This window comes from Tenrec ecaudatus, chromosome 1 (assembly GCF_050624435.1).
Source record: "Tenrec ecaudatus isolate mTenEca1 chromosome 1, mTenEca1.hap1, whole genome shotgun sequence".
Lineage (NCBI taxonomy): Eukaryota > Metazoa > Chordata > Mammalia > Afrosoricida > Tenrecidae > Tenrec > Tenrec ecaudatus.
This window is the reverse complement of record NC_134530.1, coordinates 72,231,289-72,258,590: the sequence shown is the minus strand read 5'-3', so window position 1 is coordinate 72,258,590 and position 27,302 is coordinate 72,231,289. Positions and strand designations below refer to the sequence as shown.

Genomic DNA, 27,302 nt, shown 5'->3' with positions numbered 1-27,302 from the left:
TTTAAATCATATAGCAGTATTTAATCGCACCATTTCTCCATCAGCACAATAAAATCACATAATGAGGATTATATTGGCCATTTTCACTGGTTGGCAGGGGCTCTTCCGCTCGAGGCGCCCATGGTTTCCACTGGGTCATTTTTCTCTCCAGACTTAGTTCCTTTGCAGCCTGCAAAATCCCTTCCTCAATTTGCCCTCCCTGAAGGTCTTCTCATATTTTACCATCAGATTCTGTTTTAACCATAGTTAGCTTCTCCTTGTAATCTCGTCTGAATCCTTTTATAGGTTGCAGTTTTAGGATTTGCTCAAGAACATCAAAGATCTTTTTTTTTTTTTTAAGATCTTTGTGTATAATATTCCTCGTCTCTCGTGGGGACTAAGTCACATACTACCAATCCCACCAGGCCAGTGGTCTTCTTCACCAACCTATAATCATCTTTATTAAGTGTCAATTTTGTTTAGTAAATCTTAGCGCATATCTACAGAACCAAATTACAAGAAGGAATCCAAGATTATCTATAAAACAATGTGCTTGTATTTATCTACAACCTTTAGTGAATGTATGAATAATGTTTTCTGATGTTGATGGTTAAATTTATTTTTTTGTGCTTTCTTTTGTTACTTTGAAAATATATATGTAACATGATTTTTCCACACTTAAAAATTAATACTTATATAGAATAATCATACTAATTGGAATAACACACCAATTTCAGTGCCGCCGAGTTGATGCTGACTGATGGGGGCCCAATAGGACAGGGTAGAACTGCCCCCGGGGGTTCCCTGTACTGTAACTATTTATGGGAGTAGAAAGCCCAGTCATCCTCCTGTGGACCTGGTTTCAAACTCATTCATGTGGATCGCTGTCCAATGTGTAACCTCTATGCCACCAGGGCTCCTAGCTTAAATTAAATAATATAATTCTACTTTATGAATATATCCTTTAAATGGTATATTTCATTCATAACTTATAACTTAATCATTGATTAGTACATTAGTTATTTAATTGAGATGTTTAACTTTTCACTTATGTGGGAGCATTGGACAGATTGAATGAAAAAGGTACAGGTGTAGAAATCAAAAATCCTCAGTCCTCTCCCCTTCCTCCGTGGCTTGCAGTTGCCTTTTTTGTCTAATTAGAATCCTCTGATGTTTTATTTAAGTCGTATCTCAAAGTGTGAACTACTTCATTTCAGAATGCTGAATCATCTGACAAGAATCCAATCTATTTTGAAATGACTGCTGAAAGCCAGAATGCTGAAGCAGAATTTTTCCGAAAGGTTTCCAAGAATCTTTCAATTACGAGGTAAAGGATCTCTATTTTCATGTATTCATTTTCTTTTTTCTTTTGAATTAAGGTAATTCCCAATTATTTCTCATGAAACTACTTATTAACCTTATGAACTGTGGATATCGGTGTGAAATGCATTCCTTCATGTGCAGTAGGAATTGCATGGTAATTTTAATGAAATGACAACTCAGTGGTTGTCTTTGAGTTGATTTATTATACAGAGAAAGCAAAAACTACACGAAGCACTTTTGCTTCAGCAAAAAACATCCTATTTGTATTTAATTTGCCTTTTGTTTGTTATTCCATTCCTTAGAGTTTTATACCTAGGCAGATCCAAAGAATTACTTTTAAAAACACAAACAAAAAATCTTTTTAAGAAATATAGCTGGAGAATACTCTGACTTTTTGAGTCAGTGAGAGCACCGTAGTTGCCCATTGGACTGCTCACCTGACTGTGAGCAGCTGGAACCTCGCAGCTGCTGCATGGAAAGAAAGGTGGGGTACTTTCCTCTGTGAAGGGTTACCGTCTCAGAAGCTCACGGGCATTCCACCCTGTCCTCAAGGGCAGCTCTCCTAGAAGGTGGCCTCAGTCAGCGTTGACTCGCAGGCAATAAACAGACTCCCCCGTGTGGTGGAAAAGGAGATATTATTTAGGGTAGCCTTCTTGTTTGTATTACTGCGCTCTGTGATGGCCTGGGGGTACGGCCATCTGCAAAAACAGATGCAGACTCGGTCCTCCTCTGTATGCCTTTTATTTATAGTTCAGTGTTAGAGTATTCTCCATGTTACCTTCAATATCGTTGGTTTGCTCTGTGTTTGCCAAATGTTTAATAGCTTCATTTCAAAATGAGATTTGCCTTGGTTCATTCTTTGACTCTCTTATGTAGAAGCTACTTTTATTTTTAGTACATCCAAATTGTTGATTTGCCCTGTTCTCAATTTTTAAAAATATTATCTGTTTAGTATCTTGCATGAGAAATAGGAAGATATAAAGTACAGCTTTTCATTATTAATCATGCAGTGCCTTTTAGAAGAAAATGATGTTTTCTATTTTTGTGTGACATTTGTCTGATCTTAACACTTGAATTCTAATAGGTGGATATTAGCTATGATACAAATTTGAAATAAATGTCAACTATTTATAGAAGATGCATACCTAATAATTATGCAGTTACATTATGCTGTTGGACATATCTCTGGCGCAGTCCTGGTTCTAACTTCAGTATCCTGTCTGTGAGATAGGAATTACTGCGCCAGCATGGCTTCCTATTGTTGCTGTAACACATTAGTTCATGCTCAATGATTTCAAGAGGATGACTGCGTTACCCCTGTGGTCCAGAGTCAGAAATCTGAACCAGGCCTAACATCGAGGCGTTGGCAGAGCAGCATTCCTTTTGAAGGAGCTAGTGGGCACTTTGTTTTCTTAACCTCTTCGAGCTTCTAGAAGCCACCTGCATTCCTTGTCTCCTGGCCCCGTACGCCATCTTCAGGGCATCTTCAAAACTCTCTCCCACACTGTGACCTTTGCTTCTGTCTTAGATGTTCTCTGATTCTGGTCCTTTTGCCTCTCTATGTGCATCCTCCAGATCCATAATCATATCTGCAAAGTCCCTTTTCGCATGTCAGATAACAGGTCTCAGGGAATGAGGCACAAACATCTCCCAGGAGCCATTGTTCTGCCTACTGTGGACTCCATCCAGAAGGGTGGCTCAGAGATCACGTTTAAAAATATGAAAAGTGCTCAGTAGACGCATACTATATAGAATGCAGACAGTAAATTGTGGTTGCTGCTTTTATATCATTGTTACCTTTTGTTGTTATTTGTTAGTTCCTGTTATAAAACCTTATCAATGTCATGGACAGGGTGGAGTGACTGATAAAATTTTATTAGATTTCCATTCCAAATGACATAAAGTTGGATACTATCTTAGAGCATCTTTGGTTTGCATTCAGATAAAATTTTTGAGTGAATTAGATGTATGCCTTCCTGTATACACAGAGTTATTTATTGGAGAGAAATTTTTATAGGGAAAGTGATGCCATAGTTAAAGCATCATCTCAAAGAGGTGCAAAGCAGTATTTTTTTGTTTTGTTTTTTCCCTAAATGAATAGAAGAGTGTGGCTCATTCTAGGCATAGAGAAAAGAGCAAGTAAATGCTTCAGGAGGAATCAACCTCACTGCCAGTGCATCATTTCTGCCTCTGAGTGACCCTGTAGGACAGATTGTAACTCTTTACGGGAGTAGAATGCCTCATCTTTCTCCTGAGGAGCAGCTGGTGGTTTTGAACTGCTGACCTTGGAGCCCCTGGGGCTCCTCCAAATAATTGCTTGATGAGAACACTGAAACAATCTGTTATGTTCAAATGACTGCATGTGGTTTGCTATGCCTTAAAAGAAGGGATGTGGTAGCAGACTCACAATAAATGACCTGAAGCGGCAGGTCATTTAACAAATACTTATTGTCACTTGGTATAGTATGCCATTGCATTGCGCTAAAGGCTACAAATGTAATAAGAAACATACAGTCTAATCATAGATTGGTTGGTAAGTGAGTTAATCAAGTACAGTTTACAAAGTGCTAATTATGAAAAATAATAATAGGCAGTACAAGAAGCAACCAGATTATTTGAAAGATGTTTTATGCTAAGATATGAAGTGGTACTGTTGAGTGATAGAAAGAATTTTAGTAGAGTTTGGAAGTGTGTGTGTGTGTGTGTGTGTGTGTGTGTGTGTGTTTCCTGTGAGGCATAACAAGGTGATGTCTGAGGTTAGAGCTCAGAGTTGTGGACTAGAGAGTGATAGGAGCATCACCAGCACATAGATGGATGCTTACACAGAAGGTCATATTCTGTGCAGCTGAGAAAAAGAAGTTTTGGTGAAATAAATCAACTACAACATCGTAGCAGTTCTTTGTGACATAGGCAGGGTGGTACTAGAAAATGGGAAAATCTAAACATTTTTGCAAAAATATAAGCCTTGAACGAGTGGGCAAATTATGGGTTTTTGTGTTTTCTTTCTCCTTTTTTTGCAGTTTTTTTACAGTTTTCAAGTGACTGAAGCGTTAAAGGTGTCTCTCATTTTAGAGTTTAGTAAGCTGTTTGCATCACCTAAAGAACTGGTAAAATAGTTATGGAACATAGGGGGTCCTCCCCCCCCTTTTTTTTTTTTTTGCCTTCGGTGATTAAAAACTCACAGAAATGGATTTTTTTACTCAGAAGCAGCAACTTTATACAACTAATGAATTCATTCTCAATTTTTTATATTAACTGTGGTGTGTGTGTGTGTATGTACTTACCACAAGTTGTCTTAGGTCTTTTGTGGAAATGGTTGAGGTATAAATAAAGATACAGCATTTTTAATCCCATGCCACAAACACAAATATAGAAGTAATCTAATTTTTTTCCCTAGTAAATGAGCTATATTTTCCATTTGGGGCCCCTGTTCATTTTGCTAGGTCCTAGGTAAGTTTCAGTTCAGTGTCTCCTCGTTTCCTTTGCTGTGGGACTGCATGTAGTTGGGACTGCGGGGTTTCACGGCTGGTGATGTGTGGTGTGACTCATCCGTCGTGCTGCCGTCGCATGAGCGTTTCATTGCCCCTGTTCTCTGACAGATGTTCTGGGCAGGTTCCTTTATTCTATGCTGGTCGCTGCTTCTTTGTCTCATGTCCATACATACTGAGGCGCGTGGGCCATCATTGTATATTTCCATGTCTTTCTTGGGTTTAGGAAGAGAGGGGGTTTTGTGGGCTTGTACAGACTTGTCTGCTCAAACACATCATGTACCTATTCTGATTACTTAAAGGCGATAACTTGGCTCAGTAAAGCATGCTGAGCTTCTCTGCTTCTCCAGAGTACCAGAGTCTGAAGCCAAATCTATGTGGGGGTTTCTGTTGCTCTCCCTTCTAGGGAGGATTTCTCAGATTCCAGTAATGTCTCCACTCTGCACTACTTCTGGCTCATCTTTCTCTTCCTAACTCATCCTTATCGAGACTTTATTTAGTTAGGGTCGCAGTCTTTCAGCTTTCTTTTTCAACTTCAGTTCTCAAAACTCAATACTGACACAACTCTTCTGTGGTTTGCTGGGGGCTTGCCACGCATTATACAATGATTACAATTGACTAATTGGGAAGAGGTAACCTGCATGTCCCAAAGGATGTCCTGACTATAGATAGAAGTCCATAGGAAATTATAAGTCTTTATTTAATTTTCCTTTTTAATGAAATAGTATATCGATTTGTAGCATCAGATTATAAATTTGTTGACACTGAGTACTACCTTGCATATTTCTAATTCCTCAAACTTATTGTGGTATTAAGAATACTGTTTTTTTTAAGAGGCCAGGCTTATAGGTCAGATAGAGACAAGTGGGCCTCCTGGCACTATGGCCCTAAGCCACCCTTCATTCAGGTCTGGAACTGAACTCCCCCCTCTGATAGAATAAATACACAGCCAGTTAAAGTCAAAGGGTAGCATTTGCCCTAAGACAAAGTTAAGAGGGATTGGAAAGCAGGAGGAATGGAAGTTGGAAACGGGGAGAAAGCAGAATAAGTGATGGTACGTTATTGAGGAGGTTTCAGTGGATGAGTTGAAACAAATGAATTGTCGACGGTAAAACTAATGATCTAATTCAAATGAAAACTTGAGAAAATACAATGCTGGGCTAAACCCACCGTGATCAGGTACAGGATAATTAGCATGAGTCTGGCCACTTTTTCTGGTTAACTAAAATTGGTTCAGTGGGGAAAATTGGTGCTATCAGATACTGAATTCAAGGATCCAAACACTAATGTGGCTTGTTAGAGCACTTTGTTCATTTTTTAAATGACCAGGTTGCTGAAGAGGTTTTTGGTTTCCCACTCCTTAGGTCTTCTCAGAAGTTGCCTCCAGGGAAAATGTTAATAAATGACCATGACTCTGGCGTGGAAGATGAAGATTTTTCTCCAAGACCAATTCCCAGTCCTCATCCAGTGAGTCAGAAGGTATGTCTGATCTTGTAACAAACTTAACGTGTGGTTAGAAACCTAAAGACCACTTCATGTTAAACGCACTAAATAATACTATCTAGAATTTATTTAACTATTCTAAGGTGGTGGTGTGTGCCCACGAGTTAATTCCAACTCACTGTGACTCATAGGACAGAATAAAACTGCCCTCTAGGGGTTCCAAGGCTTCAATTTTGCAGCAGCAGACAATTACATTTCCCCCATCTAGTGGGCTCATGGGTTCAAACCACCAATCTTTCATTTAGCCGCTAAGTACTTCACCACTGTCTCCCCAAATACCTTGTTCTAAGATATGTCTATGTATCTGTATCTAACTACATATATGGATGTATCTGTTTGTCTTTATGTATGCTTATATATTTAGGTATACAGATACACACACATCTTAGAAGTACATACAATTATTACTACCAAGCAAAACAGGCACATTGGTTAAGTTGCCTGCCCAGGATCACAGAGCCAGGATGCTGTGTGGGTGAGCTAGGGTTCTCATTCAGGAGGTCTGCTTTCACAATTTAGTGCTTTTAAACCTTATGCTACACCTATTCAACATATTGCACTATTATTAGAGTTTGGCATTAGCTTTTACTACCATTGTAAAAGTAGTGTGGGCCAGCCTCTGACCTGTGACGTTGTATGGGGAAGGGGAATCAAAACCAGCAGCTCAAGGCTGCTTTCCATAGGGTCAAGGGCAGACTGGCTTCCAGCTGTAGCTTTCTTTACCAGTTCAGACACCGATTGTCTGTGGCATGTGCTACTTTTCTGCTGAGTTTGAAAATTCATTGCAGTGGTTACACAGAACTCATAGCCCATATTCATAATTGGGGGGTTTATTAGGGAAATAACTAGTTACAATTCAGGATCAGAAGTGAGGCCATTGGCGTCATGGCCTGCTTGAGCAAGTGTAACAAAGGTCTTTCCGTTCTTAGCATCTTAATCCCATGGCCCCTCAACTTTCTGACCTGTAAATATTGTTTTTCCAATTAAAATGCCCACTCCATTTGTAAAACTTGCTCTGAAAGCACTCCGTTCTAGCTCTGTGGGGTGGCAGTGCCTGGAGGCAGCCTCCTCTGCCACCAGGTTTCCTGCCCAAACATACCCAGCTTTCTTGCTCTGTGGGCCAGGAAGCGCACCACTCTGTCACACGCACTTGGTTCTGCTACCACCACTTGTCTGCCACTGCTTCTCTATGCCTTTGGCTGCGTGTAGTCTCACAGCTCTCTGTCTCTTGAATTGAGGAGGTTCAATGTAGACATCTCAGGATCCAAGGATAACGTCAGCTACTACTGGCTCATGTCTTGATGATAGTGAGGTCCCCTTTTTACTTCTGAGATGGCTCATTTAAGTCTGGGGGGATTGCAAAACTGACCAATCCCCATGCTAGGGTTCCATACACATAATGTGTATGTTTCTACCCCAAGAATACTAGATAGATTGACACAGTGCTTGTACCCATGGGCTCAAACATCCCAACAATGATGAGGGTGCTGCAGGACCAGCAGGGTTTTGTTCTCTTTTGCATATGGTCTCCTGAGAGATGGAACTAACTTGATGGTACTAACAACAACCCTAAGGGTGTTTGTTACATGCCTTATTTACACTTGAGCACGCTGTTCAGTTCCTCTAGAGGCCATAAACATCTCACCTTGACGTAGTCCCAGTCAGTCAGTTCACAGGAATTACAGACTATGAATACAAGACCCCATACCATGCCATTCACCTCAGTAGAACCAGATTCTGAAAACATTGTGCACGCTTCCGAAGGTTTCATTGCCAACAACCTCTATCAGAATGTTTGATTGCTACCCATCAGTGGGTTTGTGACTGTTGGCTATCTTCGGTAGAGTACCAGGAATTGAAGGCCTAGGCAGGAAAAGAGTGGGAAAATAATATCAAATTGTAACCAAATTCACCACAGCTAGTTTTTTTAAATTCTTTTCTGCTTTCTTCCACATCTTTAGCTGCTGACAATAGAAGGAATGATAGTGAATAGTTTCCTTTGGTGGAGAATATTTTTTTGGAAGCTCTTTGTTATTTAAAGTGCAAAAAACCACTCTGCTACTAGATGGGTTGAAACCGTCTGGTTGGGTATTTGCAGGGGGCAGAAAGCCTGGAGTGTAAAGGCGCTGTCTGTGTTTTGGCTGGTGATCTGAGTAATCAATCAGTATGCCTGTAAAAGGAAGGCCATTATTAAGTAAGATTGAGAAATGCTTGGTTGGATTCTTTGGGGTCAAGGACTGTGTTTAGCTTAGAATTGTAATCCTCATGGTTAGCTCATAGAAATGCCCAGATAATATTGTGGTGTTTAAATAAATATACAGTTGTGTGCTTTTTAATAAATAGTTGTATATCGTTTGGGGCATGTTGGTCTGAAGAAAGTGATTTTTTTTCCTATTTCCCATTAGTTGTCCAAGATCCAACCATCGGTTCCCGAACTTTCGCTTGTGTTGGATGGCAACTTTATAGAATCAAGTGCTCAGCATAACCCACTGGAAATGACGAATAAGGAAAATGCTTTGCTGGCTGATCATTCTGAACACTTGCAGCCAATGCATTCCCAGCTTTATGAGGACCAGCACAGCCCAGCTGCTGAGGCTGGAGAACCAGCCATGAAAGAGCTACCAAATCGGTTAGACCAAGGCACTGCTCCACTGAGGCCTTGCAAAGTTAGACACCCAATGTGGAGCACCCACATCGGGAACAGTGTTAAAGTATCTTCTCTTAATGGACTGTCTCCTGAGACATCTGAAAAGCGTCAAGTACTTCCTGCTGAAAATGTCCCAAGAGAAGAGTATCCTGTACGATCCTCCACACTTGATTCCTTGCAGCCTTCTTTTGCCCACCAGACTCACCCACACAATTTTGTTTTTTCACCTCACACTTCAAGACCAATGGAGCTTCAGATAGCTGCTGCTCCCACCCCATCTTATTACCCCACACATGTCTGCAGTTGTTGCCAACGTCATGGCCACGTTCAGTATAACCCCATACCTTCTTGGCAAGGAGGGATGAATTCAGTGGGATCTGTTCAAGACCTCCAATGTGAGACCCTTCAAAAGCATTCAGTGTTTCATCCAAGTGGATATCCAGCTCTGTATCATACTGCATGTTATTCTTCAAGCAGTCCGACAGCCATGCGATGCCAGGGAGGCATGGGGGGTGGTTCTCCCCACAGCACCACGGAACCATCACCTGTGGCCAGACTGCCTTCACATGGAGACTCTTGTAACCCACAGCCATGTGCAGCGTGCCTGCACACTCCCACAACTGGAGCAGATAATGGGATGATGGGACTCTCTCCAGATGCTTATCGATTCCTCACAGAACAAGACAGACAGCTGAAACTACTTCAGGCACAGGTTTGCTTGGAACATTCTTAGTTATGGTGCTAGATTCTTAGTGTAACATGGCCCTTGCTTTTTCTAGCTTCAGTATGAAGGTTTACAGAGAAAATCGGTTTTCCATTCAACAATTCATACATGCTGTTTCATCTCATTCGGGTCATCCCCAAACGTATTGCCCCGTTTTCTGTTTCCATTCCTCCTCCTTTCATAACCTTTTGAACTTTGCCCTTGGTTATTGCTGCCTTTTTTATCTCAACTGGTTGAATATTCCAAGGTGTACATACCTCCCTCGTGCTACTGTTCCCTTTATATGACAGACCTGTCTGTTGTTTGGCTGAAAATTGAGTTCCATTTCAGACCGGAAGGATGACTGAGGACCATACCCCCAGGGGTCCCCTCAGGCTCTATTCCACAAGTAAGCCTGGTCTTTTTTTTTTTTTAATAAATCATTTTATTGGGGACTCACACAACTCTTATCACAATCCATGCATACATCAATTGTGGCAAGCACATTTGTACATTCGTTGCCCTCATCATTCTCAAAACATTTGCTCTCCACTTAAGCCCCTGGCATCAGCTCCTCACTTTTACCCCCTCCCTCCCCACTCTCCCTTCCCTCATGAACCTTGGTAATTTAATAAATTATTATTTTGTCATATCTTACACTATCTGACATCTCCCTTCACCCACTTTTCTGTTGTCCTTCCCCCAGGGAGGAGGTTATAAGCGTGATCTTTTTCATCATTTTTAGTTTTGTTCCATATTTGTCTTCCACTCTCTTCAGGACCTTCTATGATCTAATGTTATCAAATCAGTTGCTCGTGGTCACTGTGCATGCATACATCTTTCGATCTCAGGGTTGAGGAGGCTGATGTTTCGCACGGTCTTTTAGTCCATTGCATTGTTTCCATGCGTTTTCTTCATTCTTCTTTACTTCAGATAGCAAGCCATCAATAGATGAACCTTAGGTGGCTGCTCATGAGTGTTTAAAACCTCACTGCAGCTCACCAAAGCAGGATATAGAACATTGTCTTTGTGGATTATATAATAAGGCTTTAAAAAAATAACTAGAACTCTTCTGTAATTATATTAGAATATAGAATAGGATTGTAGAAAATCAGAACTAGAGAGACCAGTAAATATAATTCTAGTATTTTTGTCCCTAGTTGACATCTCTAATTTACTAGGCCTTTATGTGCAACTAAATATAAAGTCTGTACATAGGTTTGTTATGATTTGGTCAGTCAGTTCTGTAGTATATATGCATCCTAGTCTTAGCCAGTGCAATAGGGACTAGCTCTAGAATGCCCAGACTCATTTTGCTCTGGATATTTTCTTTCTTTAGGGGGTTTACTACAGTGATCTTGGGTGGTTTCGTGGGGTTTTTGTTTGTTTTTGGTGTCGTCATTGTTTGTGTATGTCCTAACACAGAATTTCTCTATATAGGTATTGTGTCTCTTGTTTTTTCCTTCCTTACTAATTAATACCTTTCCTCCGTCTGCCTAACCAATTCAACTACTTTGCCTTTCCCTCAATAGCATTGTGAACACACTGGAATGTAGTCTTTCATATGCTTTCCCCAGGGTTCTATGACTATAAATGTACATGTGATGGACATATATACATATTTATGGTTTTAAAAACAATCTTTGCTTTCTAAAATTAAAAAAATTCTTCGTAATTTGCAAATTTTAAAAGTCTGACATTTTCAAATTCTGCATAAAATGCTTCAGATATGAATTCCTAAGACGAATTTAGCTTCACTGTATAATCTAGCTAAATTCTTTGTAATGGTAAAATATAAGCTGAATCTTTATTATGAACATTTTTATTGTCACTAATTTTTTTTTACATTGAGAAGAATTCTCTGTTCAAATATAGACTGATAGAGGATAGAAAGATCATTTAAGCTACTTAGAAATCTGTTACTTGTGATTTGTATAGTTTAATTATCTAAAGCACTATGCTCTGAAAATAAAAGTTAATGTACAAAATGCTTCTATGGTAATCATATATAGTATGTTTCTCACATGTAAACATTTTTTAAGATACCATTTTCTTTATTCCTTGTAGAATAAATGGAACTGGCGCAAAAGGAAGCAGGTTTTTTTCCCCTCTTCAGAGATTAATATGGTCTATACACATGTAACAAATAAGTTCATGATCTATACTTCCCTGCCATACTTCCAGAACCTTAAGAGTCAATTAAAAATGAAATTATAATCATACTGTTCTATTACTTGCTTTTTATTAAAAAAATAGGTATGTGAAGGAGCTTCAAAAAGTTTGTAGAAAAATCCACTCATTTAAAAAAAATAATTTTATTGGGGCTCTTACAGTTCTTATAATCTATACATCCATCCATTGTGTCTGTACATCTGTTGCCATCATTTTTAAAATATGTTCTTGGTATCAGCTCATTCACTCCCTCCCCCATGATCCCTTGATAATTTATAATTTTTTTTTCATGTCTTACACCAACCACTGTCTCCCTTCACCCACTTTTCTGTTGTCCATCCCCCTGGGACAGGGTTATATGTAGATCATTGTGATCTGTACCCTCTTTCTCCCCCCACCTTTCCCTTACTCTCCTGGTATCACTACTCTCATTATTAGTCCTGAGGGATTTATCTGTCCTGGATTCCCTGTGTTTCCAGCGCTTGTCTGTACCAGTGTACATGCTCTGATATAGCCGGATTTGTAAGATAGAATTTGGGTCATGACAGTGTGGAGGGAGGAAGCATTAAAGAACTATAGGAAAGTTGTATGTTTCAACGGTGCTATACTGCACCCTAACTGACTCAACTCTAACTTGTGACCCTTCTGTAAAGGGATGTCCAATTGCCTACAGATGGGCTTTGGGTCTTCACTTCTCATACCCCCTCATTCACATTGGTATGATTTTTATTCTGGGTCTTTGATGCCTGATACCTGATCCCATCGACACCTCATGATAACACAGGCTGGTGTGCTTCTTCCATGTGGGCTTTGTTGCTTCTGAGCTAGATGGCTGCTTGTTTATCTTTAAGCCTTTAAAACCCCAGACACTATATCATTTGAGCTGGGCACCACCAGCTTTCTTCGCCACATTTGCTTATGCACCATTGTCATCAGCGTTCGTGTCAGGGAAGGTGAGCATCCCAGGATGCCAGGTTAATAGAATAAAGTGTTCTTGCATTGAGGTAGTACTTGAGTGGAGGCCCAGTGTCCATGTACTGCCTTACTACTTAACAAATATATATACATCGATCTGTTTTCCTATCGTTATATATAAATGTATTTACATATGTACATGCCTGTATTTAGACCTCTATAAATGTCCTTTGTCTCCTAGTTATTTCCTCTATTTCCTTTGACTTTCCTCTTGTCCCACTACCATGTTTAGCCTTCATTCGGGATTCAGTAGTTCCTCTCGACTACATTGCCCTTGATCAAGTGTCGTCCCCCTCCCCCCCCGGAAAATCCACTATCTTTTCATTCCATTTTTCCACAAGCTTTTGAAGCCATCTCATATATTTATGTCTTAGACATCTTTCTAAATAAATACATATAGAATTGTCTCCTGAACTGCATTCAATATGATGATATATAACAATTTTTAAAGTTTTTGAGTTTTTCCTATTGGTTATTACAATCACTTGAAGTTTCTGGGATTGCAAACAATGCAGCAATGACTTTGGGGTTTTTAAATCTTTTTATTGGGTGCTTGTACAACACTTACCACAGTCCATACATCCATCAAGCACATTGGCACATTTGTTGCCATCATCATTTTCAAAACATTTTCTATCTCTTGGTGTTAGCTTCTCATTTTTCTCCTCCCTCCTGCACCCTCTACCCTCATGAACCCTTGATGATTTATAAATTATTGTTATTTTTTCATGTCTTACATGCTGGTGTCTCCCTTCACCCACTCTTCTGATCTGACTGTTCTTATACTTGCATCCACCCTCACAGGTGCAAATATCTGTGTAGCACTCTCAAAATCAAACGCACTGTCGTGGAGTCAGTTTCAACACGGAGCAGCCCTGTAGCCCAGGGTAGAACTGCCCCTGGGGCTTCGAGACTCTACCTCTAGAGGAGTAGAATGCGGCATCTTTCTCCTGCTGTGTAGCAGATCCTTAGAAACAAATTGTAATGTGTCAAAGGGCACTGACATCTTGAACATTGAAACATCCTGAGACTTGTTCTTGCCCTAATATTCCAAGTTTCATTTTGATATTGCGCTCAAAGGCCTGGGCTCTGGCATCAGGCTCTTTGTTTGTTTTTTTTTTGGCATCAGGCTCTTTGGGTTCTAGTCCAGTTTCTGGATAACTTGCATTATGTGATCTTGGGCAGATTAACTCACCTCATTGACTTTTAGTCTGCCTATTTATAAAATAAGGTGTGTAGATTTGCTGTCTATATAATAGATATCTTCTAGGAACCCTGTTGGCACAATGTTGAAGTGCTTGTATGCTAACCAAAAGGTCAGCGGTTCAAACTCACTGCCTGCTCTGTGGGCGAAAAAAGAGCTGACATTGGGCTGCTGTAAAGATTGCAGCCTAGGAAATCCTGTGGGGCTGTTTCCCCTGTCGTATGAGGTGCTGTGTGTCAGAATTGACTAGATAACCCTCAATGGCCTTCATTCACTCCTACGTGTGCATGCGCACATATACATAAATGAATATGGGTTCTAAGGATTTTGTGAGCTTAGAATAGTGCCTGGAATTTAATTAGTGCACATAAGTATTATTTTCTTTATCATTATTATTTCATTTCGTGTTACCACATTTCATAGAGTCAAAGCTCCCAGGCTACTTTCTGGAGGAATCCTGCACCTACCCACTTTCTTTCAGCACTTCCTCCACCACCCAGATTCAGTCAGCTGTCTTCTCTTACCCACCCCTGCCGCCTGCAGTGTTGCCCCCAGGTTTCCTCGAGATGAAAGTACAGCCGTCTTTGCCAAGCTCGAGTCCCAGCTGCACGTGTGCCATCCTTACTTGGTTTTCTTTCTTTTCTCGCTCTCACACCCACCCATCCCCAATGGTTTTCTATTTCAATTGAGTAAAATAAAATACCCCTTGGTGATCTTTCCAAGGTCACCACACCCTGGCTACACAGTGGTATGAATTCCTCCTACAAACATGCCGAGATGTCTGTTCCCGCGTTAGATTTGCATGCCATCAGGTCACTGTGTAGGGAGCTGCTTCTCCTGATTCTTCTAATAGCTTCTTATCTTCTAACCGTGGTGACCTGTGTTTTGGTGTGGTGTGTTTACAGTAGAGAGTGAGCTGTGTGGAGGGAGCTTCTACTCTGCTCTGGATTCTTAGCACCTTGAATGTTGGTAGGTGCTGTTGAGTCGCGTCTGCCTCATAGCGACCCAGAATGGTGCTTGGCGTGTAATAATAGCTCAGTCCATATTTGGTTAACTGAATGAATAAACATGGCCACCAGAAAGGCTAGACCATTAAACCCATTTTTCTGCATCTTCTCCAACTTTGGGCAGGTTGTTGTGTGCTGCCAAGTTGATTTGGGCTCATAGCAATTTTAGGACAGAGTACAGCTACCTCATGGAGTTTCCAAGGAGGTCTTTGTCGTGGAAGTCGACTGTCACAGCTTTCTTCTGTGAAGACCCACCAGTCTGTGGGTCAGCTGCTGAGCACTGAGCCACTGTGCCACCAGAGCTTCTTCACAATAGAGACAGAAATTCGGTTCATGATTGTTGGAAGTAGGAAAAATGGGAAATTACTAATGGGTATGGACGTTTTAGAGAAATTAAAATATTTTGAATTAGTGGTAATGGTTATGCATCTTTGTAACAGTACTAAAAACTATTTTAAAGGGGTACATGTTAAGAGGAGTGAATTTTATGATGTGTGAACTACATCTCAATTTTTCCCCCTTAGTACAACTTTAGAAAAATTTTTTAGTACAACTCTTATAACAATCCAACCATCAATTGTGGCAAGAATATTTGTACATATGATGCCATCATTATTTTCTAAACATTTACTTTTTATTTGAGCCCTTCGTATCAGCTCTTGTTTTTGTCCCTCTTCCCCGACCCTTACTACCCCTTAATAAATTATAAATTATTATTATTATTTTCATATTTTACACTGACCACTGTCTCCCTTCTCCAATGGTTTCTGTTGTTCGTCTCCCTGAAGGGTGTGTGTGTGTGTGTGTGTGTGTGTGTGTGTGTGTGTGTGTGTGTGTGTGTTTATACTACATCTCCATTTTAAAGAAAGGGAGAGGCCTTCTGTGTTTGAACCTCCATTTGCTACTTATTTTTCAATCATCTATGAAGTTGAGGAAGGCCCTCCGGGAGTTGGATTGACACAGTGGCTGCACCATGAGCCCAGCATAGAAGCAGTTGTGAGGACCAGGCAGGGTTCCTTCTGTTGTGCACAGGGTCGCTGTGGGTCAGAACAGGCTGGATGGCGCACCTAACATACAACTAACCACGTTATCTTAGCTGTTAGATACATTGTAGTAGCTCCTTCCTGCATTTGTTTCAAAAATCATGCATAGAAGCTCTAGGGCTGTGTCTCACAAGCAGGAAACACTCACTGACTATTATCTATTGGCATGAATATTGTTGCCAGTTTTTGTGAGCCTAGGCATGGGCAATTCTGAAAAAGCTTTGTAAGATCGATCTGTGTGAAATGTACTGTATGTGGTGCATAGAGTCAGAGTATATCTGTGGTCTTGCTTTGATTTGTAAGTGAAATAGAAATTAAACACTGGTTTGAAATGGTACCTGCTCAGGCAGGTTTTCTACTTGAGTGGCAATTTGTGAGCCACTAGCCTTTATGTTTTCACTTGTAAGTTTATCCCTAACATAGAGTGCTTTCTAATGACTACTGACAGTGGTGCTCTGCATTGAAGATGTTGCATGGTAAGCTGTATGGAGATAGGAGAAAATAGAGTTCAAAGCCAGTTATTTACAGTTGGGAAACTTCAGTTACTAATTGAGCTCTGCTGCCAGGTTTGTTGATACCGCCACTGTCGACTTACAGTATGTCTGTAAATGATGCAGATTCAGCGTTTGTTGGAAGCACAGCCCCTGCCGCCTTGCACCCCCACGACGGCCCCTGCTGAAGACAGTGCGGGGCAGCTGGAGTTGGCTTCCATGGCACCACACTCGCCTGGCCTGCCCGTGAGTAACGGTGTGAGCGTTGCCGTGAGCACAGGTAATTGCTCAATTTTTTTCCGTCTTTATAAAAGTTTATTAGATTGATATGCTAACCAACTCTCTGGTACCCTGTCATTTATTGGCACCAATACATCAACTGGAGGCAGGCACTTAATAATTATTAATAACTCCTGTATTTCTTGGCCTATTTTATAGCTTCCTTACATTGTGCCATATTTTATCTTTATCTTCAACCAACTCCTTTTTTTAAAAATCATTTTATTGGGGGCTCGTATAACTCTTATCACAATCCATACATGTATCCATTGTGTCAAGCACATTTCTTGCCATCATCATACTCAAAACATTTGCTTTCTACCTGAGCCCTTGGTATCAGCTGGTAATTTCTAAATTTTTAAGGACTTGTTTTGAAAATGCTGTTTTCGTATCTGTCTTTAAATTTTTACATTGAAATTGGTGTACAGTAAAAAATCGAATCAAAACCAAGTCGTTCAGAGTAACTTGTTTAAGCCTCTGTGAGAATTTTCTCTTTATGAATTAAAACAATACCTGCACACAGATGTGAAACCATATCATTCGATATATTGGTTGCTTTTGCTTCCAACTCCTAGTTAGTTAACTTATCTCTAGTTTGAGGGATCAGGAGAGGTTTCATGTGTGCCGGGCTTTGAAAATTATATATGGTTTTAGTGGGTGGAGTAGACCAGGAAGAGCATGGTGGGTAGGGAAAGTATGGGTTCTGAGGAAAATCACAAGGCTCTGTGAATTCCTTACTTTGACTGATAATCTGAAGCATGCTAAAGGGAAACTGAATAAAGCAGTAACCAAACCAAAACCAAACTCACTGCCATTGACTTGAGGCCGACTCAGAGCAATCCTATTGGACAGGGTAGAATGCCCCTGTGGGTTTCTGAGAGTGGCGCCCTCTACGCGAGTGTAGCGCCCCATCTTTCTCCTTTGGAGCAGCTAGTAGTTTCGAACTGCTGACCTAGTAATAACAGCCAACACTTACCAAGCATTTACCAGGTGCCTTGCCTCTTCTAAGTGCTTAGTGTGTGATTGATTTAATCTGTGGAACCGTTTTAAGAAGTAGGTTTAATTGTTAACCTTTAATAGATGAGGAACTGGTGACATAGGTGAAATTGCTTGGCCAAAGTTACGCAGGTAGTGACCATCAGATTCTAGAATGGAACTCAGGCAGTCTGGCATCATAACATAAACTCCTCCGCACGATGTCTCGGAGCGCCTTTATTAACATTGTCCACAAAGCAAGGTCAAACCATTCCATTAATGATGGCAATGACGTGTTTGCTTACCACTAGACAATGAATCTTCAGGAATATCTTTATGTCTGCAACATCTAGCTCGGTGTCTAGACCATAACCCAAGTTACAACCGTTGTTAAGTCCATTCCAACTGATAGCAGCCCTAGAAGGCAGAGTACAACTACCCAAGCGCTTTCCAAGACTGCTGTCGTTATGAAAGTCCATGACACTTCTTTCTTCCAGGGGACAGCTGGTGGCCTAGAGCGGCCAGTCCGACTCTGGTCTAGCTGAGTGGCTCTTTGGCTAGAACGCGGCGTGGGGGTAGTACGAATGAACAGAGTAGCGTAAGATGCGAGGAAGAGCTAATCATTGGATTTGCTAATTGAGGGCGGATTTGAAAGTTATGCCAGCCAAATGTCCCATTCCAGGTGTCCCGGAGCAGAAAATGGACCTTAGTAGAAAATCCGGTGGTGGGGAGGAAGGTTGGGGGTGGGAAGGAGTCTATAGTTTTGTTGTTAATAATTACTAATGTTGGTTTCCTGATTTTTGCAAATGTTCATAAAAATATAAGGTGAAGTAAATTAAAGATAAAAAGTTATTCTGGGCTCTAAACCTGCATAATAGGCAAAATACTAGTAACTTTAAACAAAATTAGGCAAGTTAGAGTTCTGAGTTGAGTATAAATTCCTGTTGAGGCTGAGTTACTTTTGGACAAGAGGCTGGAGCTGCTCAATGTCAGGAGATAGGGAGTGGAGTGCAGGTGATGACTTAGACTTTGTGTGAAGATTTGAGGCAGGAGAATAAAAAATTGCAGATTTCATACTCTTTCTAAACTCACTCATGCATTATATAAACTAGGTAAAGTAAGGAGTGTAATATTAGCTTCAACCACACATACGCCCATACAGCATATTCTAATAGTATTGTTAAGAGCCTTTGGCTGCAAGTAACATAAACTACCGTGCACTAACTTTAACAAGGAAGCAGAATTTGCTGGAAGTGTGCGGAGATGTTTGAATAAAGACAAGGCCTAAAATGAAGGTGTGGACATCAGAAAATGTACAAGAACAAGAAACTGGGCCAGCACTGGGATTTCTTGCAACTCCATGGCTCTTTTCTGTAATCAAAGCTCTCTGCAACCTTGCTTTCGCTGCTTCTCTTGACCCAGAGCACTGAAGTTTGTATGTTACACAGTGACAGGCTTAGGTAACCAGTGTACTGTCCCTCAGTCCTTGTGCCAGTTACAAATTCTAGAACCTGAGCGGCCTAGTTTGCATTAGGCTTTAATTCCTGGCTCAGTAGTACAGTGGAGGGGGTGTGTCTACAGCTTCGAAATAGCTGCTGGAGGCCCTGGTCCGTGGGCTGCAGGAGGTCGCTCCCAAGGGAAAGTTGGGCGGATGGGTGTAAGGGCACCAGTGAAAGCGATGTGGGTATTGTGAGCTAAGTAAACAGACCCAAAAGTGTCAATTTACTTATTAAATTCGGGTTTTCTTGTATTAAAGTTGCTTATCATCTATATCTGCTACTAGAATGAGCTTTCGGAAACCTGGGACACAGGCTTCCCAATGGATCTCAGTGCTGCCATAATGCCTGATAGAGAGTAGATGCCCAAGAAAAGAATTGAATTAAGTCATTTGTGTCTTTGAACTGCTTTTCTGAAAATTAAGTGAAACTAGTTTTCAAACATGGTTTAAATCTTCACCAGAGTTATTTATATGACAACAATATATAATTGATCAAGGATTCACAAGGTGGGGAGGGGATGGGTGGGAAAAGAGGAGCTGATACCAATGGCTCAAGTAGAAAGAAAATGTTTTGAAAATGTTGGTGGCAACATATGTACAAGTGTGCTTAATACAATTGAATGATGAATTGTTATAAGATTTATAAGAGCCCCTGCGATAGTTTATTGTGCCAGCCTGGCTGATAAACACAAGTAGGATTAACTGAAGGGCAGAGGGATAAATGGCTCAGTGAGCCTCGCCTTGTTTGTTCTGTGCCTCAGTTTAAAGGGGTACACTACCTGTGGGATGCCTAGCCTGTGGACTGTGTCGCTGTAAGTTGAGGTACCTTTAAGCCCACACAATTGGAATGTTCAGCTCTGGAGCTGGGGACTGACAGTTGATGGGGCACAGTTGGGGACCTGCCTTGCTGTTTCCTGCCTGGATATATATAGCCCAGCTCTCTCTACAGAAGGGGACTGGCAACTGGCGGCTCTCAAGCCTTAAAGGACTGCTCACTGCTTTATAATTTAACTGTTAATTTCTTAAATTATCTATCTGTATATAATTTAACGGTTCATTTCTTGTATTATATATCTATATAAATATATTTATATATAATTACTAGCAATCTGATTTGTCTCTCTAGAGAACCCTGTCCAACACAGCCCCCCAATAAAATGATTGATAATTTTTTAAAAGTCTGTTGAAGCAGATGTCTTTAGAAATATAGTATATTCTACAATGTACTTCTAAAGATATGTATTGTATGTGTTCAGGAAGAGCAGCAGGACTTAAAGACAGGCTTACAAGACTATTTTTTATTGTTTAAACTAAAACTAAAAGGTTTAATGCATGCAAAAATAAAAAGTCATTTATTTATTTTGTTTTTGTAAATGCATCTAAAATGACCATCAAGTACTTGGATTAGCATCTTTGCAACCATTTTAAACTACTGTGTATATAAACATTTCCTTAAAGTGTGATCTTTATATACGGAGGGTAAAAAGATGCTTTTGGGTGTTATAAAGATGAATATTGTATGTATTTCAGGGGGAAAAGTTACATTTAGTATTGGAAAAATATAGTTTCTTCAAATCTAAGATTTTACCGGTTTTATTTCTTTGATGATAATGGCAAGTAAAAATTAAGTGAATTAATTTAAAGAAAAATAGTAAGCAAATAATACATGCACATAGTTCTCCAAATATTGTGATAGTGATTCATAATATTTGGGAAACTTTTGGTTGTAATATAATGTTTCCCAAATTTTATGGTTGTTAAATGATAAAATGTGAAAGAATTCAGATTTTCAGGATTCTTAATTTTTTATTGTTTTTAAAACCACCGGGCATGCTAAATACCTGCTGATATTTCACAAGTCTGATGCACCCCAAATGTAGTGTCATAAGAATTGTATTTAGGGATCAAATCAGAGTCAGAGCATTTGTATTTTATATGTTTTCTCCTGGTATTCAGAATAGTATTCAACACTCTTTCCCAGCCCAAATTGTATTTGGAATTTTAATATGGAAAAGATCGTTTGCAAAAAAAATCATTTGAAAGCCCGTCCTTTCCAAGAGGCTGGGGTGTGACTGTGTACAGCAGCGGTTCTCAACCTTCCTAATGCCGTGACCCTTTAATACAGTTCATGTTATGGTGACCCTCCACCCATAAAATTATTTTCATTGTCACTTCATAACTGTGAATTTGCTACTGTTGTGAACTGGGGAATCACTGTGAAAGGGTCGTTCTACCCCCAAAGGGGTCGTGACTCACAGGTTGAAAACCACTACAGTAGAACCGTTCACTTCTGTAGCTTCTCTATCTCTCTACCCGTCACCTACCGCTTGGTTGCACTTCTGAGGAAATACTAGCTGTAAACTGTTCTAGATAACTGCACTAAAATGACATAGCCAGTCTTACTTATAGTTGTCAGATAATTAATTTTAATAGTTGAATGTTTGTTTCAAAATCTGTTCAATTATTTAACCCCCAGGTGCTAGCTTGTTTTGGAATGCAGCAGGTGATCAGCAAGAGCCTGGATCTCAGCTGAAAGATGACACCAAAATTTCCAGCGAGGACATGAACTTTTCTGTTAATATTAATAATGAAGGCCCAAGTCTTCCAGGCAGTGCATCTTCATTAAAAGCAGTTGACATCCCCAGTTTTGAAGAGAGCAACATCATTGTGGAAGAATTCAATCAGCCACTTTCTGTATCCAAGTAAGGACTCTTTCATTCAATATTTTATCTTTGTTCTTTTTGTTTGTTTTAAACTCTAAAACTTTTGGGTTTTTAACTTAAACTTTTTATCTTCTTTAAGAAATTTTCATTGGTGTGTTTGCCTGGTAGAGTGCCTACGTAACTCTCAATTTTGAGCCTTCTGGACTCCCTCGGAGATGGCTGGCTGGATTGGGAATATCTGAAGAACACACATAATGCGCGCCTCACCCTGGAGGTGCTGACTCATTTCGCCCAAAGGGACATGAGGCCCCACATTTTACAATTTTAAAAGTTCCTAATACTACAATTACATATAAAAGATCTCTGTTTTGAGAGCTAAACCTTGAATATTTTTATACAAAACGGTAGTTGTTAGGAATTAGTTTCAAATGAGAGATGAGATTAAGTGACTAGGGGTATATTTGAAACAAGATTGGCTGTCAGTTGGTAGTTGCTGAAATAGATTGTGAGTATATGACAATTTATTAAGCTATGTTCTCGTTTTTGAAATTTTTAATTTTAAAATTGTCCATTACCTTGGGCCTCTCTACTCAAGGACTCTCTCAATGCATGAATACTTTCTCCTATTAAATTGGCATTCTATGATGCTCACCCTCCCGACACAACCACTGAAGCCAAAGCGGGTGAACAAGCAAATGTGGTGAAGAAAGCTGATGGTGCCCGGCTATCAAAAGAAATAGCATCTGGGGTCTTAAAGACTTGAAGATAAATAAGCGGCCATCTAGCTCAGAAGCAACAAAGCCCACATGGAAGAACACACCAGCCTGTGTGATCACATGGTTCCGAAGGGATCAGTTATCAGGCATCAAAGAACAAAAAAATCATATCATTGTGTGCATACCTCCATGACATGATCACCGAGGACAAACAGGTGCATAAGCAAATATGGTGAAGAATGCTGTTAGTGCCCGGTTATCAAAAGTGATAGCGTCTGGGGTCTTAAAGGCTTGAAGGTAAACAAGCTTCCATCTAGCTCAGAAGCAACAAAGCCCACATGGAAGAAGCACACCAGCCTGTGCGATCACGGGGTGTTGAAGGGATCAGGTATAAGGCATCACCAGAAAAAAAGAAAGAAAAAAAATCTTACCATAGTGAATGAAGTGGGAAGTGCAGAGTGGAGACCCAAAGCCCATTTGTCGGCTGTTGGAAATCCCCTCACAGAGGGGTCTAGGGGAGGAGATGAGTCAGTCAGGGTGCGATATAGCACCGATGAAGAATACAGCTTTCCCCTAGTTCCTAAATGCTTCCTCCCCCCAACTACCATGATCCAAATTCTGCCTTGCAAGTCTGGATAGAGCAGAGGATGTACACTGGTGCATATAGGAGCTGGAGGCACAGGGAATCCAGGGCAAATGATACCTTCAGGACCCGGGATGTGAGGGGCGATACTGGGAGGGTAGAGAGAGAGTGGGTTGGAAAGAGGGAACCGATTACAAGGATCTACATGTGACCTCCTCCCTGGGGGACAGACAACAGAAAAGGGGGTGAAGGGAGACACCGGACAGGGCAAGATAATGACAAAATAATAATTATAAATTATCAAGGGCTCATGAGGGAGGGGGGAGCGGGGAGGGAGGGGAAAAAAAGGACTTGATGCAAAGGGCTTAATTGGAGAGCAAATGCTTTGAAAATGATGAGGGCAAAGAATGTACAGATGTGCTTTACACAATTGATGTATGTATGGATTGTGATAAGAGTTGTATGAGTCCCTAATAAAATGTTTTTAAAAATAGAAAGGAATGATGGCAACATATACACAACTGTGCTTGATAGAATTGATGTATGGATTGTTATAAATCATGTGCTCTTACAGAACCAAGCATGGGCAGTCATGAGGCAAGGTAGACAGCACTTAACTTACGTAGGTTGGAGAGATGAGCAACCAGCTGAAGCAATCAAAGAAAATCTAATGATAACTGTTCTTATAAAACAGACTGATAATCAAGTGAACTATGACTAGCACACTCGTTAGGCACGTGACTATCAACTGAAAGGCTGGCACACTCGTTAGGCACGTGACTACCAACTGAAAGGCTGGCAGTTTGAACCCACCCAGAAGCACCCTGGGAGGAAGACCAGCATTCTCTTCTGATAAAAAGAACAGCCTAGGCAAGCCCTCTGGAACATTCCTACTCTGACATGGGGTCACTGTGAGTGGGAATCCACTGCATGAGCCCCAGCCACAACACGACAGTTAGTTTGGGGAGAATGAATTAAAGAAAGCTAAGAGTGGAAGTGGGAAACTGGTCCATAGATTAGAGATGAAAGTAACTTGGACTGAGTAAACTGGCAGAAGGGATCAGAAATGTAGGTATAACATAGCAAGAACAGTATGAAGCCATGGACTTGGTGTAGACTGGTGTGAGATACAGTGGATCACTATATTATTATTATTATATGTTGCCTATTTTTATTAGTCTGATTATAATACAGATTAAAACCATGTAAACCACAGAGAAATATTTATCCTCATATATGTTAACCATGTAATTCAATTAAGTATACACTATATTATGTACTACAGTGTATTTAAATATGTCTTATATACATGTCTCACACTAGATTGAGTTCCTTAGAAGACAGGGATCATATTTCTGTGTTTTCGGAATGTGACTTAGTGTGTTTTCCCATATAAGTGACTTCAGACACATTCACAGATGCATAGAGCATTGGAGTGGACCCCAAGGTCCGTGTTTTACTTTGAATAATTACAGAAAATGAGGACAGGGAGAAAAGAACCACGTATACCCTTGTTTATCCTCCTCAATTCTGTAAACTGCAGATGATTTTCTTGAATTACGGGTTTCTACTCTTAAAATCGTTTTTTAATCAGAACTTTAAAAACACTCTCAGATCCATTGTTGAATTTTAACTTTGGAAAGCAGATTTGAGTTAATTGATAGAATGCTGTTAATTGCTTTTTCGGAGCAATTAATCAGCTCTATTGATTTTAGCACATGAGTAGATGCAAATCTAATCTTTGTGCAGCATAATGTATTGATCTGGATTAAAGACTATCTCCAGTGTTGTCCCTGGTGGTTTTAGTGTGTCTAGGATCCTTCGCAGACATCTGATGGTTCCCTTTGTTGGGTATTCATGGATGGCACCGGGCTCCATGGGGTCCCTCTTCCTCTTGGATGTCTTGCTGGCCTGTATCAGACCTTCTGATGTTGAAGCCGTCTGTGAAGGATACATTTATTTGCCTTGCAGTGTAATTGGTTATTGATTGCTTTTTTCTCCAGTGCAGAGTACAAGTAGTGATATTTATAGAGAATTTTAAAATGACCCTAATTTTTTTCCAGAAGCCACACTTTAGAAATACCTACTAATATTTGCCATAGTAGAGTCATCATTGAAAGTCGGTGCTGCTATTGTTTTAAAACCTTTGAGGATTGAGAAAATCTTTAGTGTTTGGTTTCTCTACATTTTTCTTTTTCTTTTTTTTTAAATCTTTTTATTGGGGCTCATAAAGCTCTTATCACAATCTGTACATACATCAATTGAGCAAAGCACCCTTATACATTCGTTGCACTCATAATTCTCATAATTCACCCTCCACTTGGGTTCCTGGAATCAGCTCGGTTTCCCTTTTTTTTCCCCTTCCCCCTCCCTCCCCGCTCCCCCCACTGGTCCCTTGACAGTTTATAAATAATTATTCAACTTCAATTTTTGCTTGCGAAGTTAAATACCAAGACGGATTATTTCAGTTCTTGAAGGGGATATATAGCAGCAGAGTGGCGGAAAGCAAGGGCCTAGATTTGCATCACAGCAGGGTGACCACGGGCAGGTCTCAGAACCGCTGGGTGACTCTTGTCTATAAAATTGCATAATACAGGTTCCTCCCTCATACAATTATTGTGAGGGTTCTGATGATAATTTTCTTCCACTACAAAATGTTTTAGACTTCACTTGAATTTCCCTAGCCTCAGCTCTGGAACCAACAACAGATGTTAGTGTTTTGAGAGCGTCTTAGAAGACACCTAAGAAGCGTGTGTGTGTGTGTGTGTGTGTGTGTGTGTGTGTGTGTGTGTGTTTGCGCGTGCACGCACACCTATTTATTCCTCAGTGTATCTATCTGTAATTAAATTACTTGAATTCCTACTGATCTTCTATTTCCAATTCAGTGTTCATTTATTTATAATTTCTTTCCCTAACAGCGAGGAACCTGCCTCTCATTGTACAGTGTGTCTGTTCATTTGTTCTCTCTTTGTGTACATATTGAGTATACTAAGAATTGTTAACCCATAGCCCTGAAAGAAACAGTGTTACTAAATTAGTAGAGGTTTTTCTTTTTTAATCTTAATAGATCATTTTATTGGAGGCTCTTACAGCTGTTATAACAATCCATACATCAATTAGTATCAAGCACATTTGTACATACTTTGCCATTTATTTTCATATTTTACACTGTCTGTTGTCTCCTTTCACCCACATTTCTACTGTTCATCCCCCAATGGGGAGGAGAGGCGTTGTACGTCATTCATAGCGATGAGTTCCCCCTTTTCCCCCCACCTCCCCCCACCCTGAGATTAGTATAGTGTCTGTCACAGTTCTTTTTATCTTTAGCATTAGTAATATCTACTCAAATGACTTTTCCAGAGTGATTTAGGTTAGTTCTTCCTCCTTCCCCTTCAGTGTGGTTATGTCTCTCATTTGTAGTACCATCAGGTTCCTTTGTTACTTGTTTTGACCCTAGTTGATTTTATTTCTTTTCTGGTTAAGTGAAAACATTATCGTGGTTCTAAGAGATAAAGTTATATAAAAACTTGTCTACTCAAACCTAGTGTCTCTCTCTTCTCATCCCTGTGACCCACTCTCGCCCATTTTTTCCATTCTTTCCCACTTCTCCCCCCTTCGTAAACCAATCTCTTCAGTTCCCACTTATCTGCCCTGTTTTTTCGGATGCTCCTTTCATACATGAAGGGTAGCTTGCTGTATGTACGCTTTTACATCTGCTCTATTCACTTCACAGTATGCTTGGGAAGCCACTCCAAATCAGTTTCTAGAGCTCTTCCGGGGTTTTTTTTAAAGGCACATAGTATTTCACTATAAAGTTGTACCATAGTAAGCTTATTCAGCCACTTTCCTATGTATAGACATTTAGGTTATTTCCACTGTTAAACCATTACCAACAATACTATAGTGGAATTATCTTTGCACGAATATTTTGTAAGATTTTAGGAGTGGGACTGCTGAGTCCAGAGTTAAGCGCATGTGGAATTTGTTAAGGATTCCCCAGTTCCCCTCTGATAGGGTTGTGTTAAGTTTGTGATCTCCCCGGCAGTGTCTAAG

The 27,302-nt window shown here is 40.2% G+C and overlaps 1 protein-coding gene and 1 pseudogene across 4 annotated transcripts in view; one reads left to right on the top strand and one right to left on the bottom strand.

Annotated features, from left to right (window-relative positions):
- STIL (STIL centriolar assembly protein) overlaps window positions 1-27,302 on the top strand; it is a 64,133-nt gene that overhangs the window by 24,775 nt on the left and 12,056 nt on the right. For all 4 annotated transcript variants that reach the window (XM_075555798.1, XM_075555788.1, XM_075555793.1 and 1 more), the window contains 5 exons: window positions 1,197-1,306; window positions 6,155-6,269; window positions 8,699-9,652; window positions 16,662-16,815; window positions 21,764-21,989. In XM_075555798.1, the coding sequence (XP_075411913.1) occupies window positions 1,197-1,306; window positions 6,155-6,269; window positions 8,699-9,652; window positions 16,662-16,815; window positions 21,764-21,989 (1,559 nt within the window). The remainder of the gene's footprint in view (window positions 1-1,196; window positions 1,307-6,154; window positions 6,270-8,698; window positions 9,653-16,661; window positions 16,816-21,763; window positions 21,990-27,302) is intronic.
- On the bottom strand, window positions 69-855 carry LOC142428932 (NADH dehydrogenase [ubiquinone] 1 alpha subcomplex subunit 5 pseudogene; annotated as a pseudogene).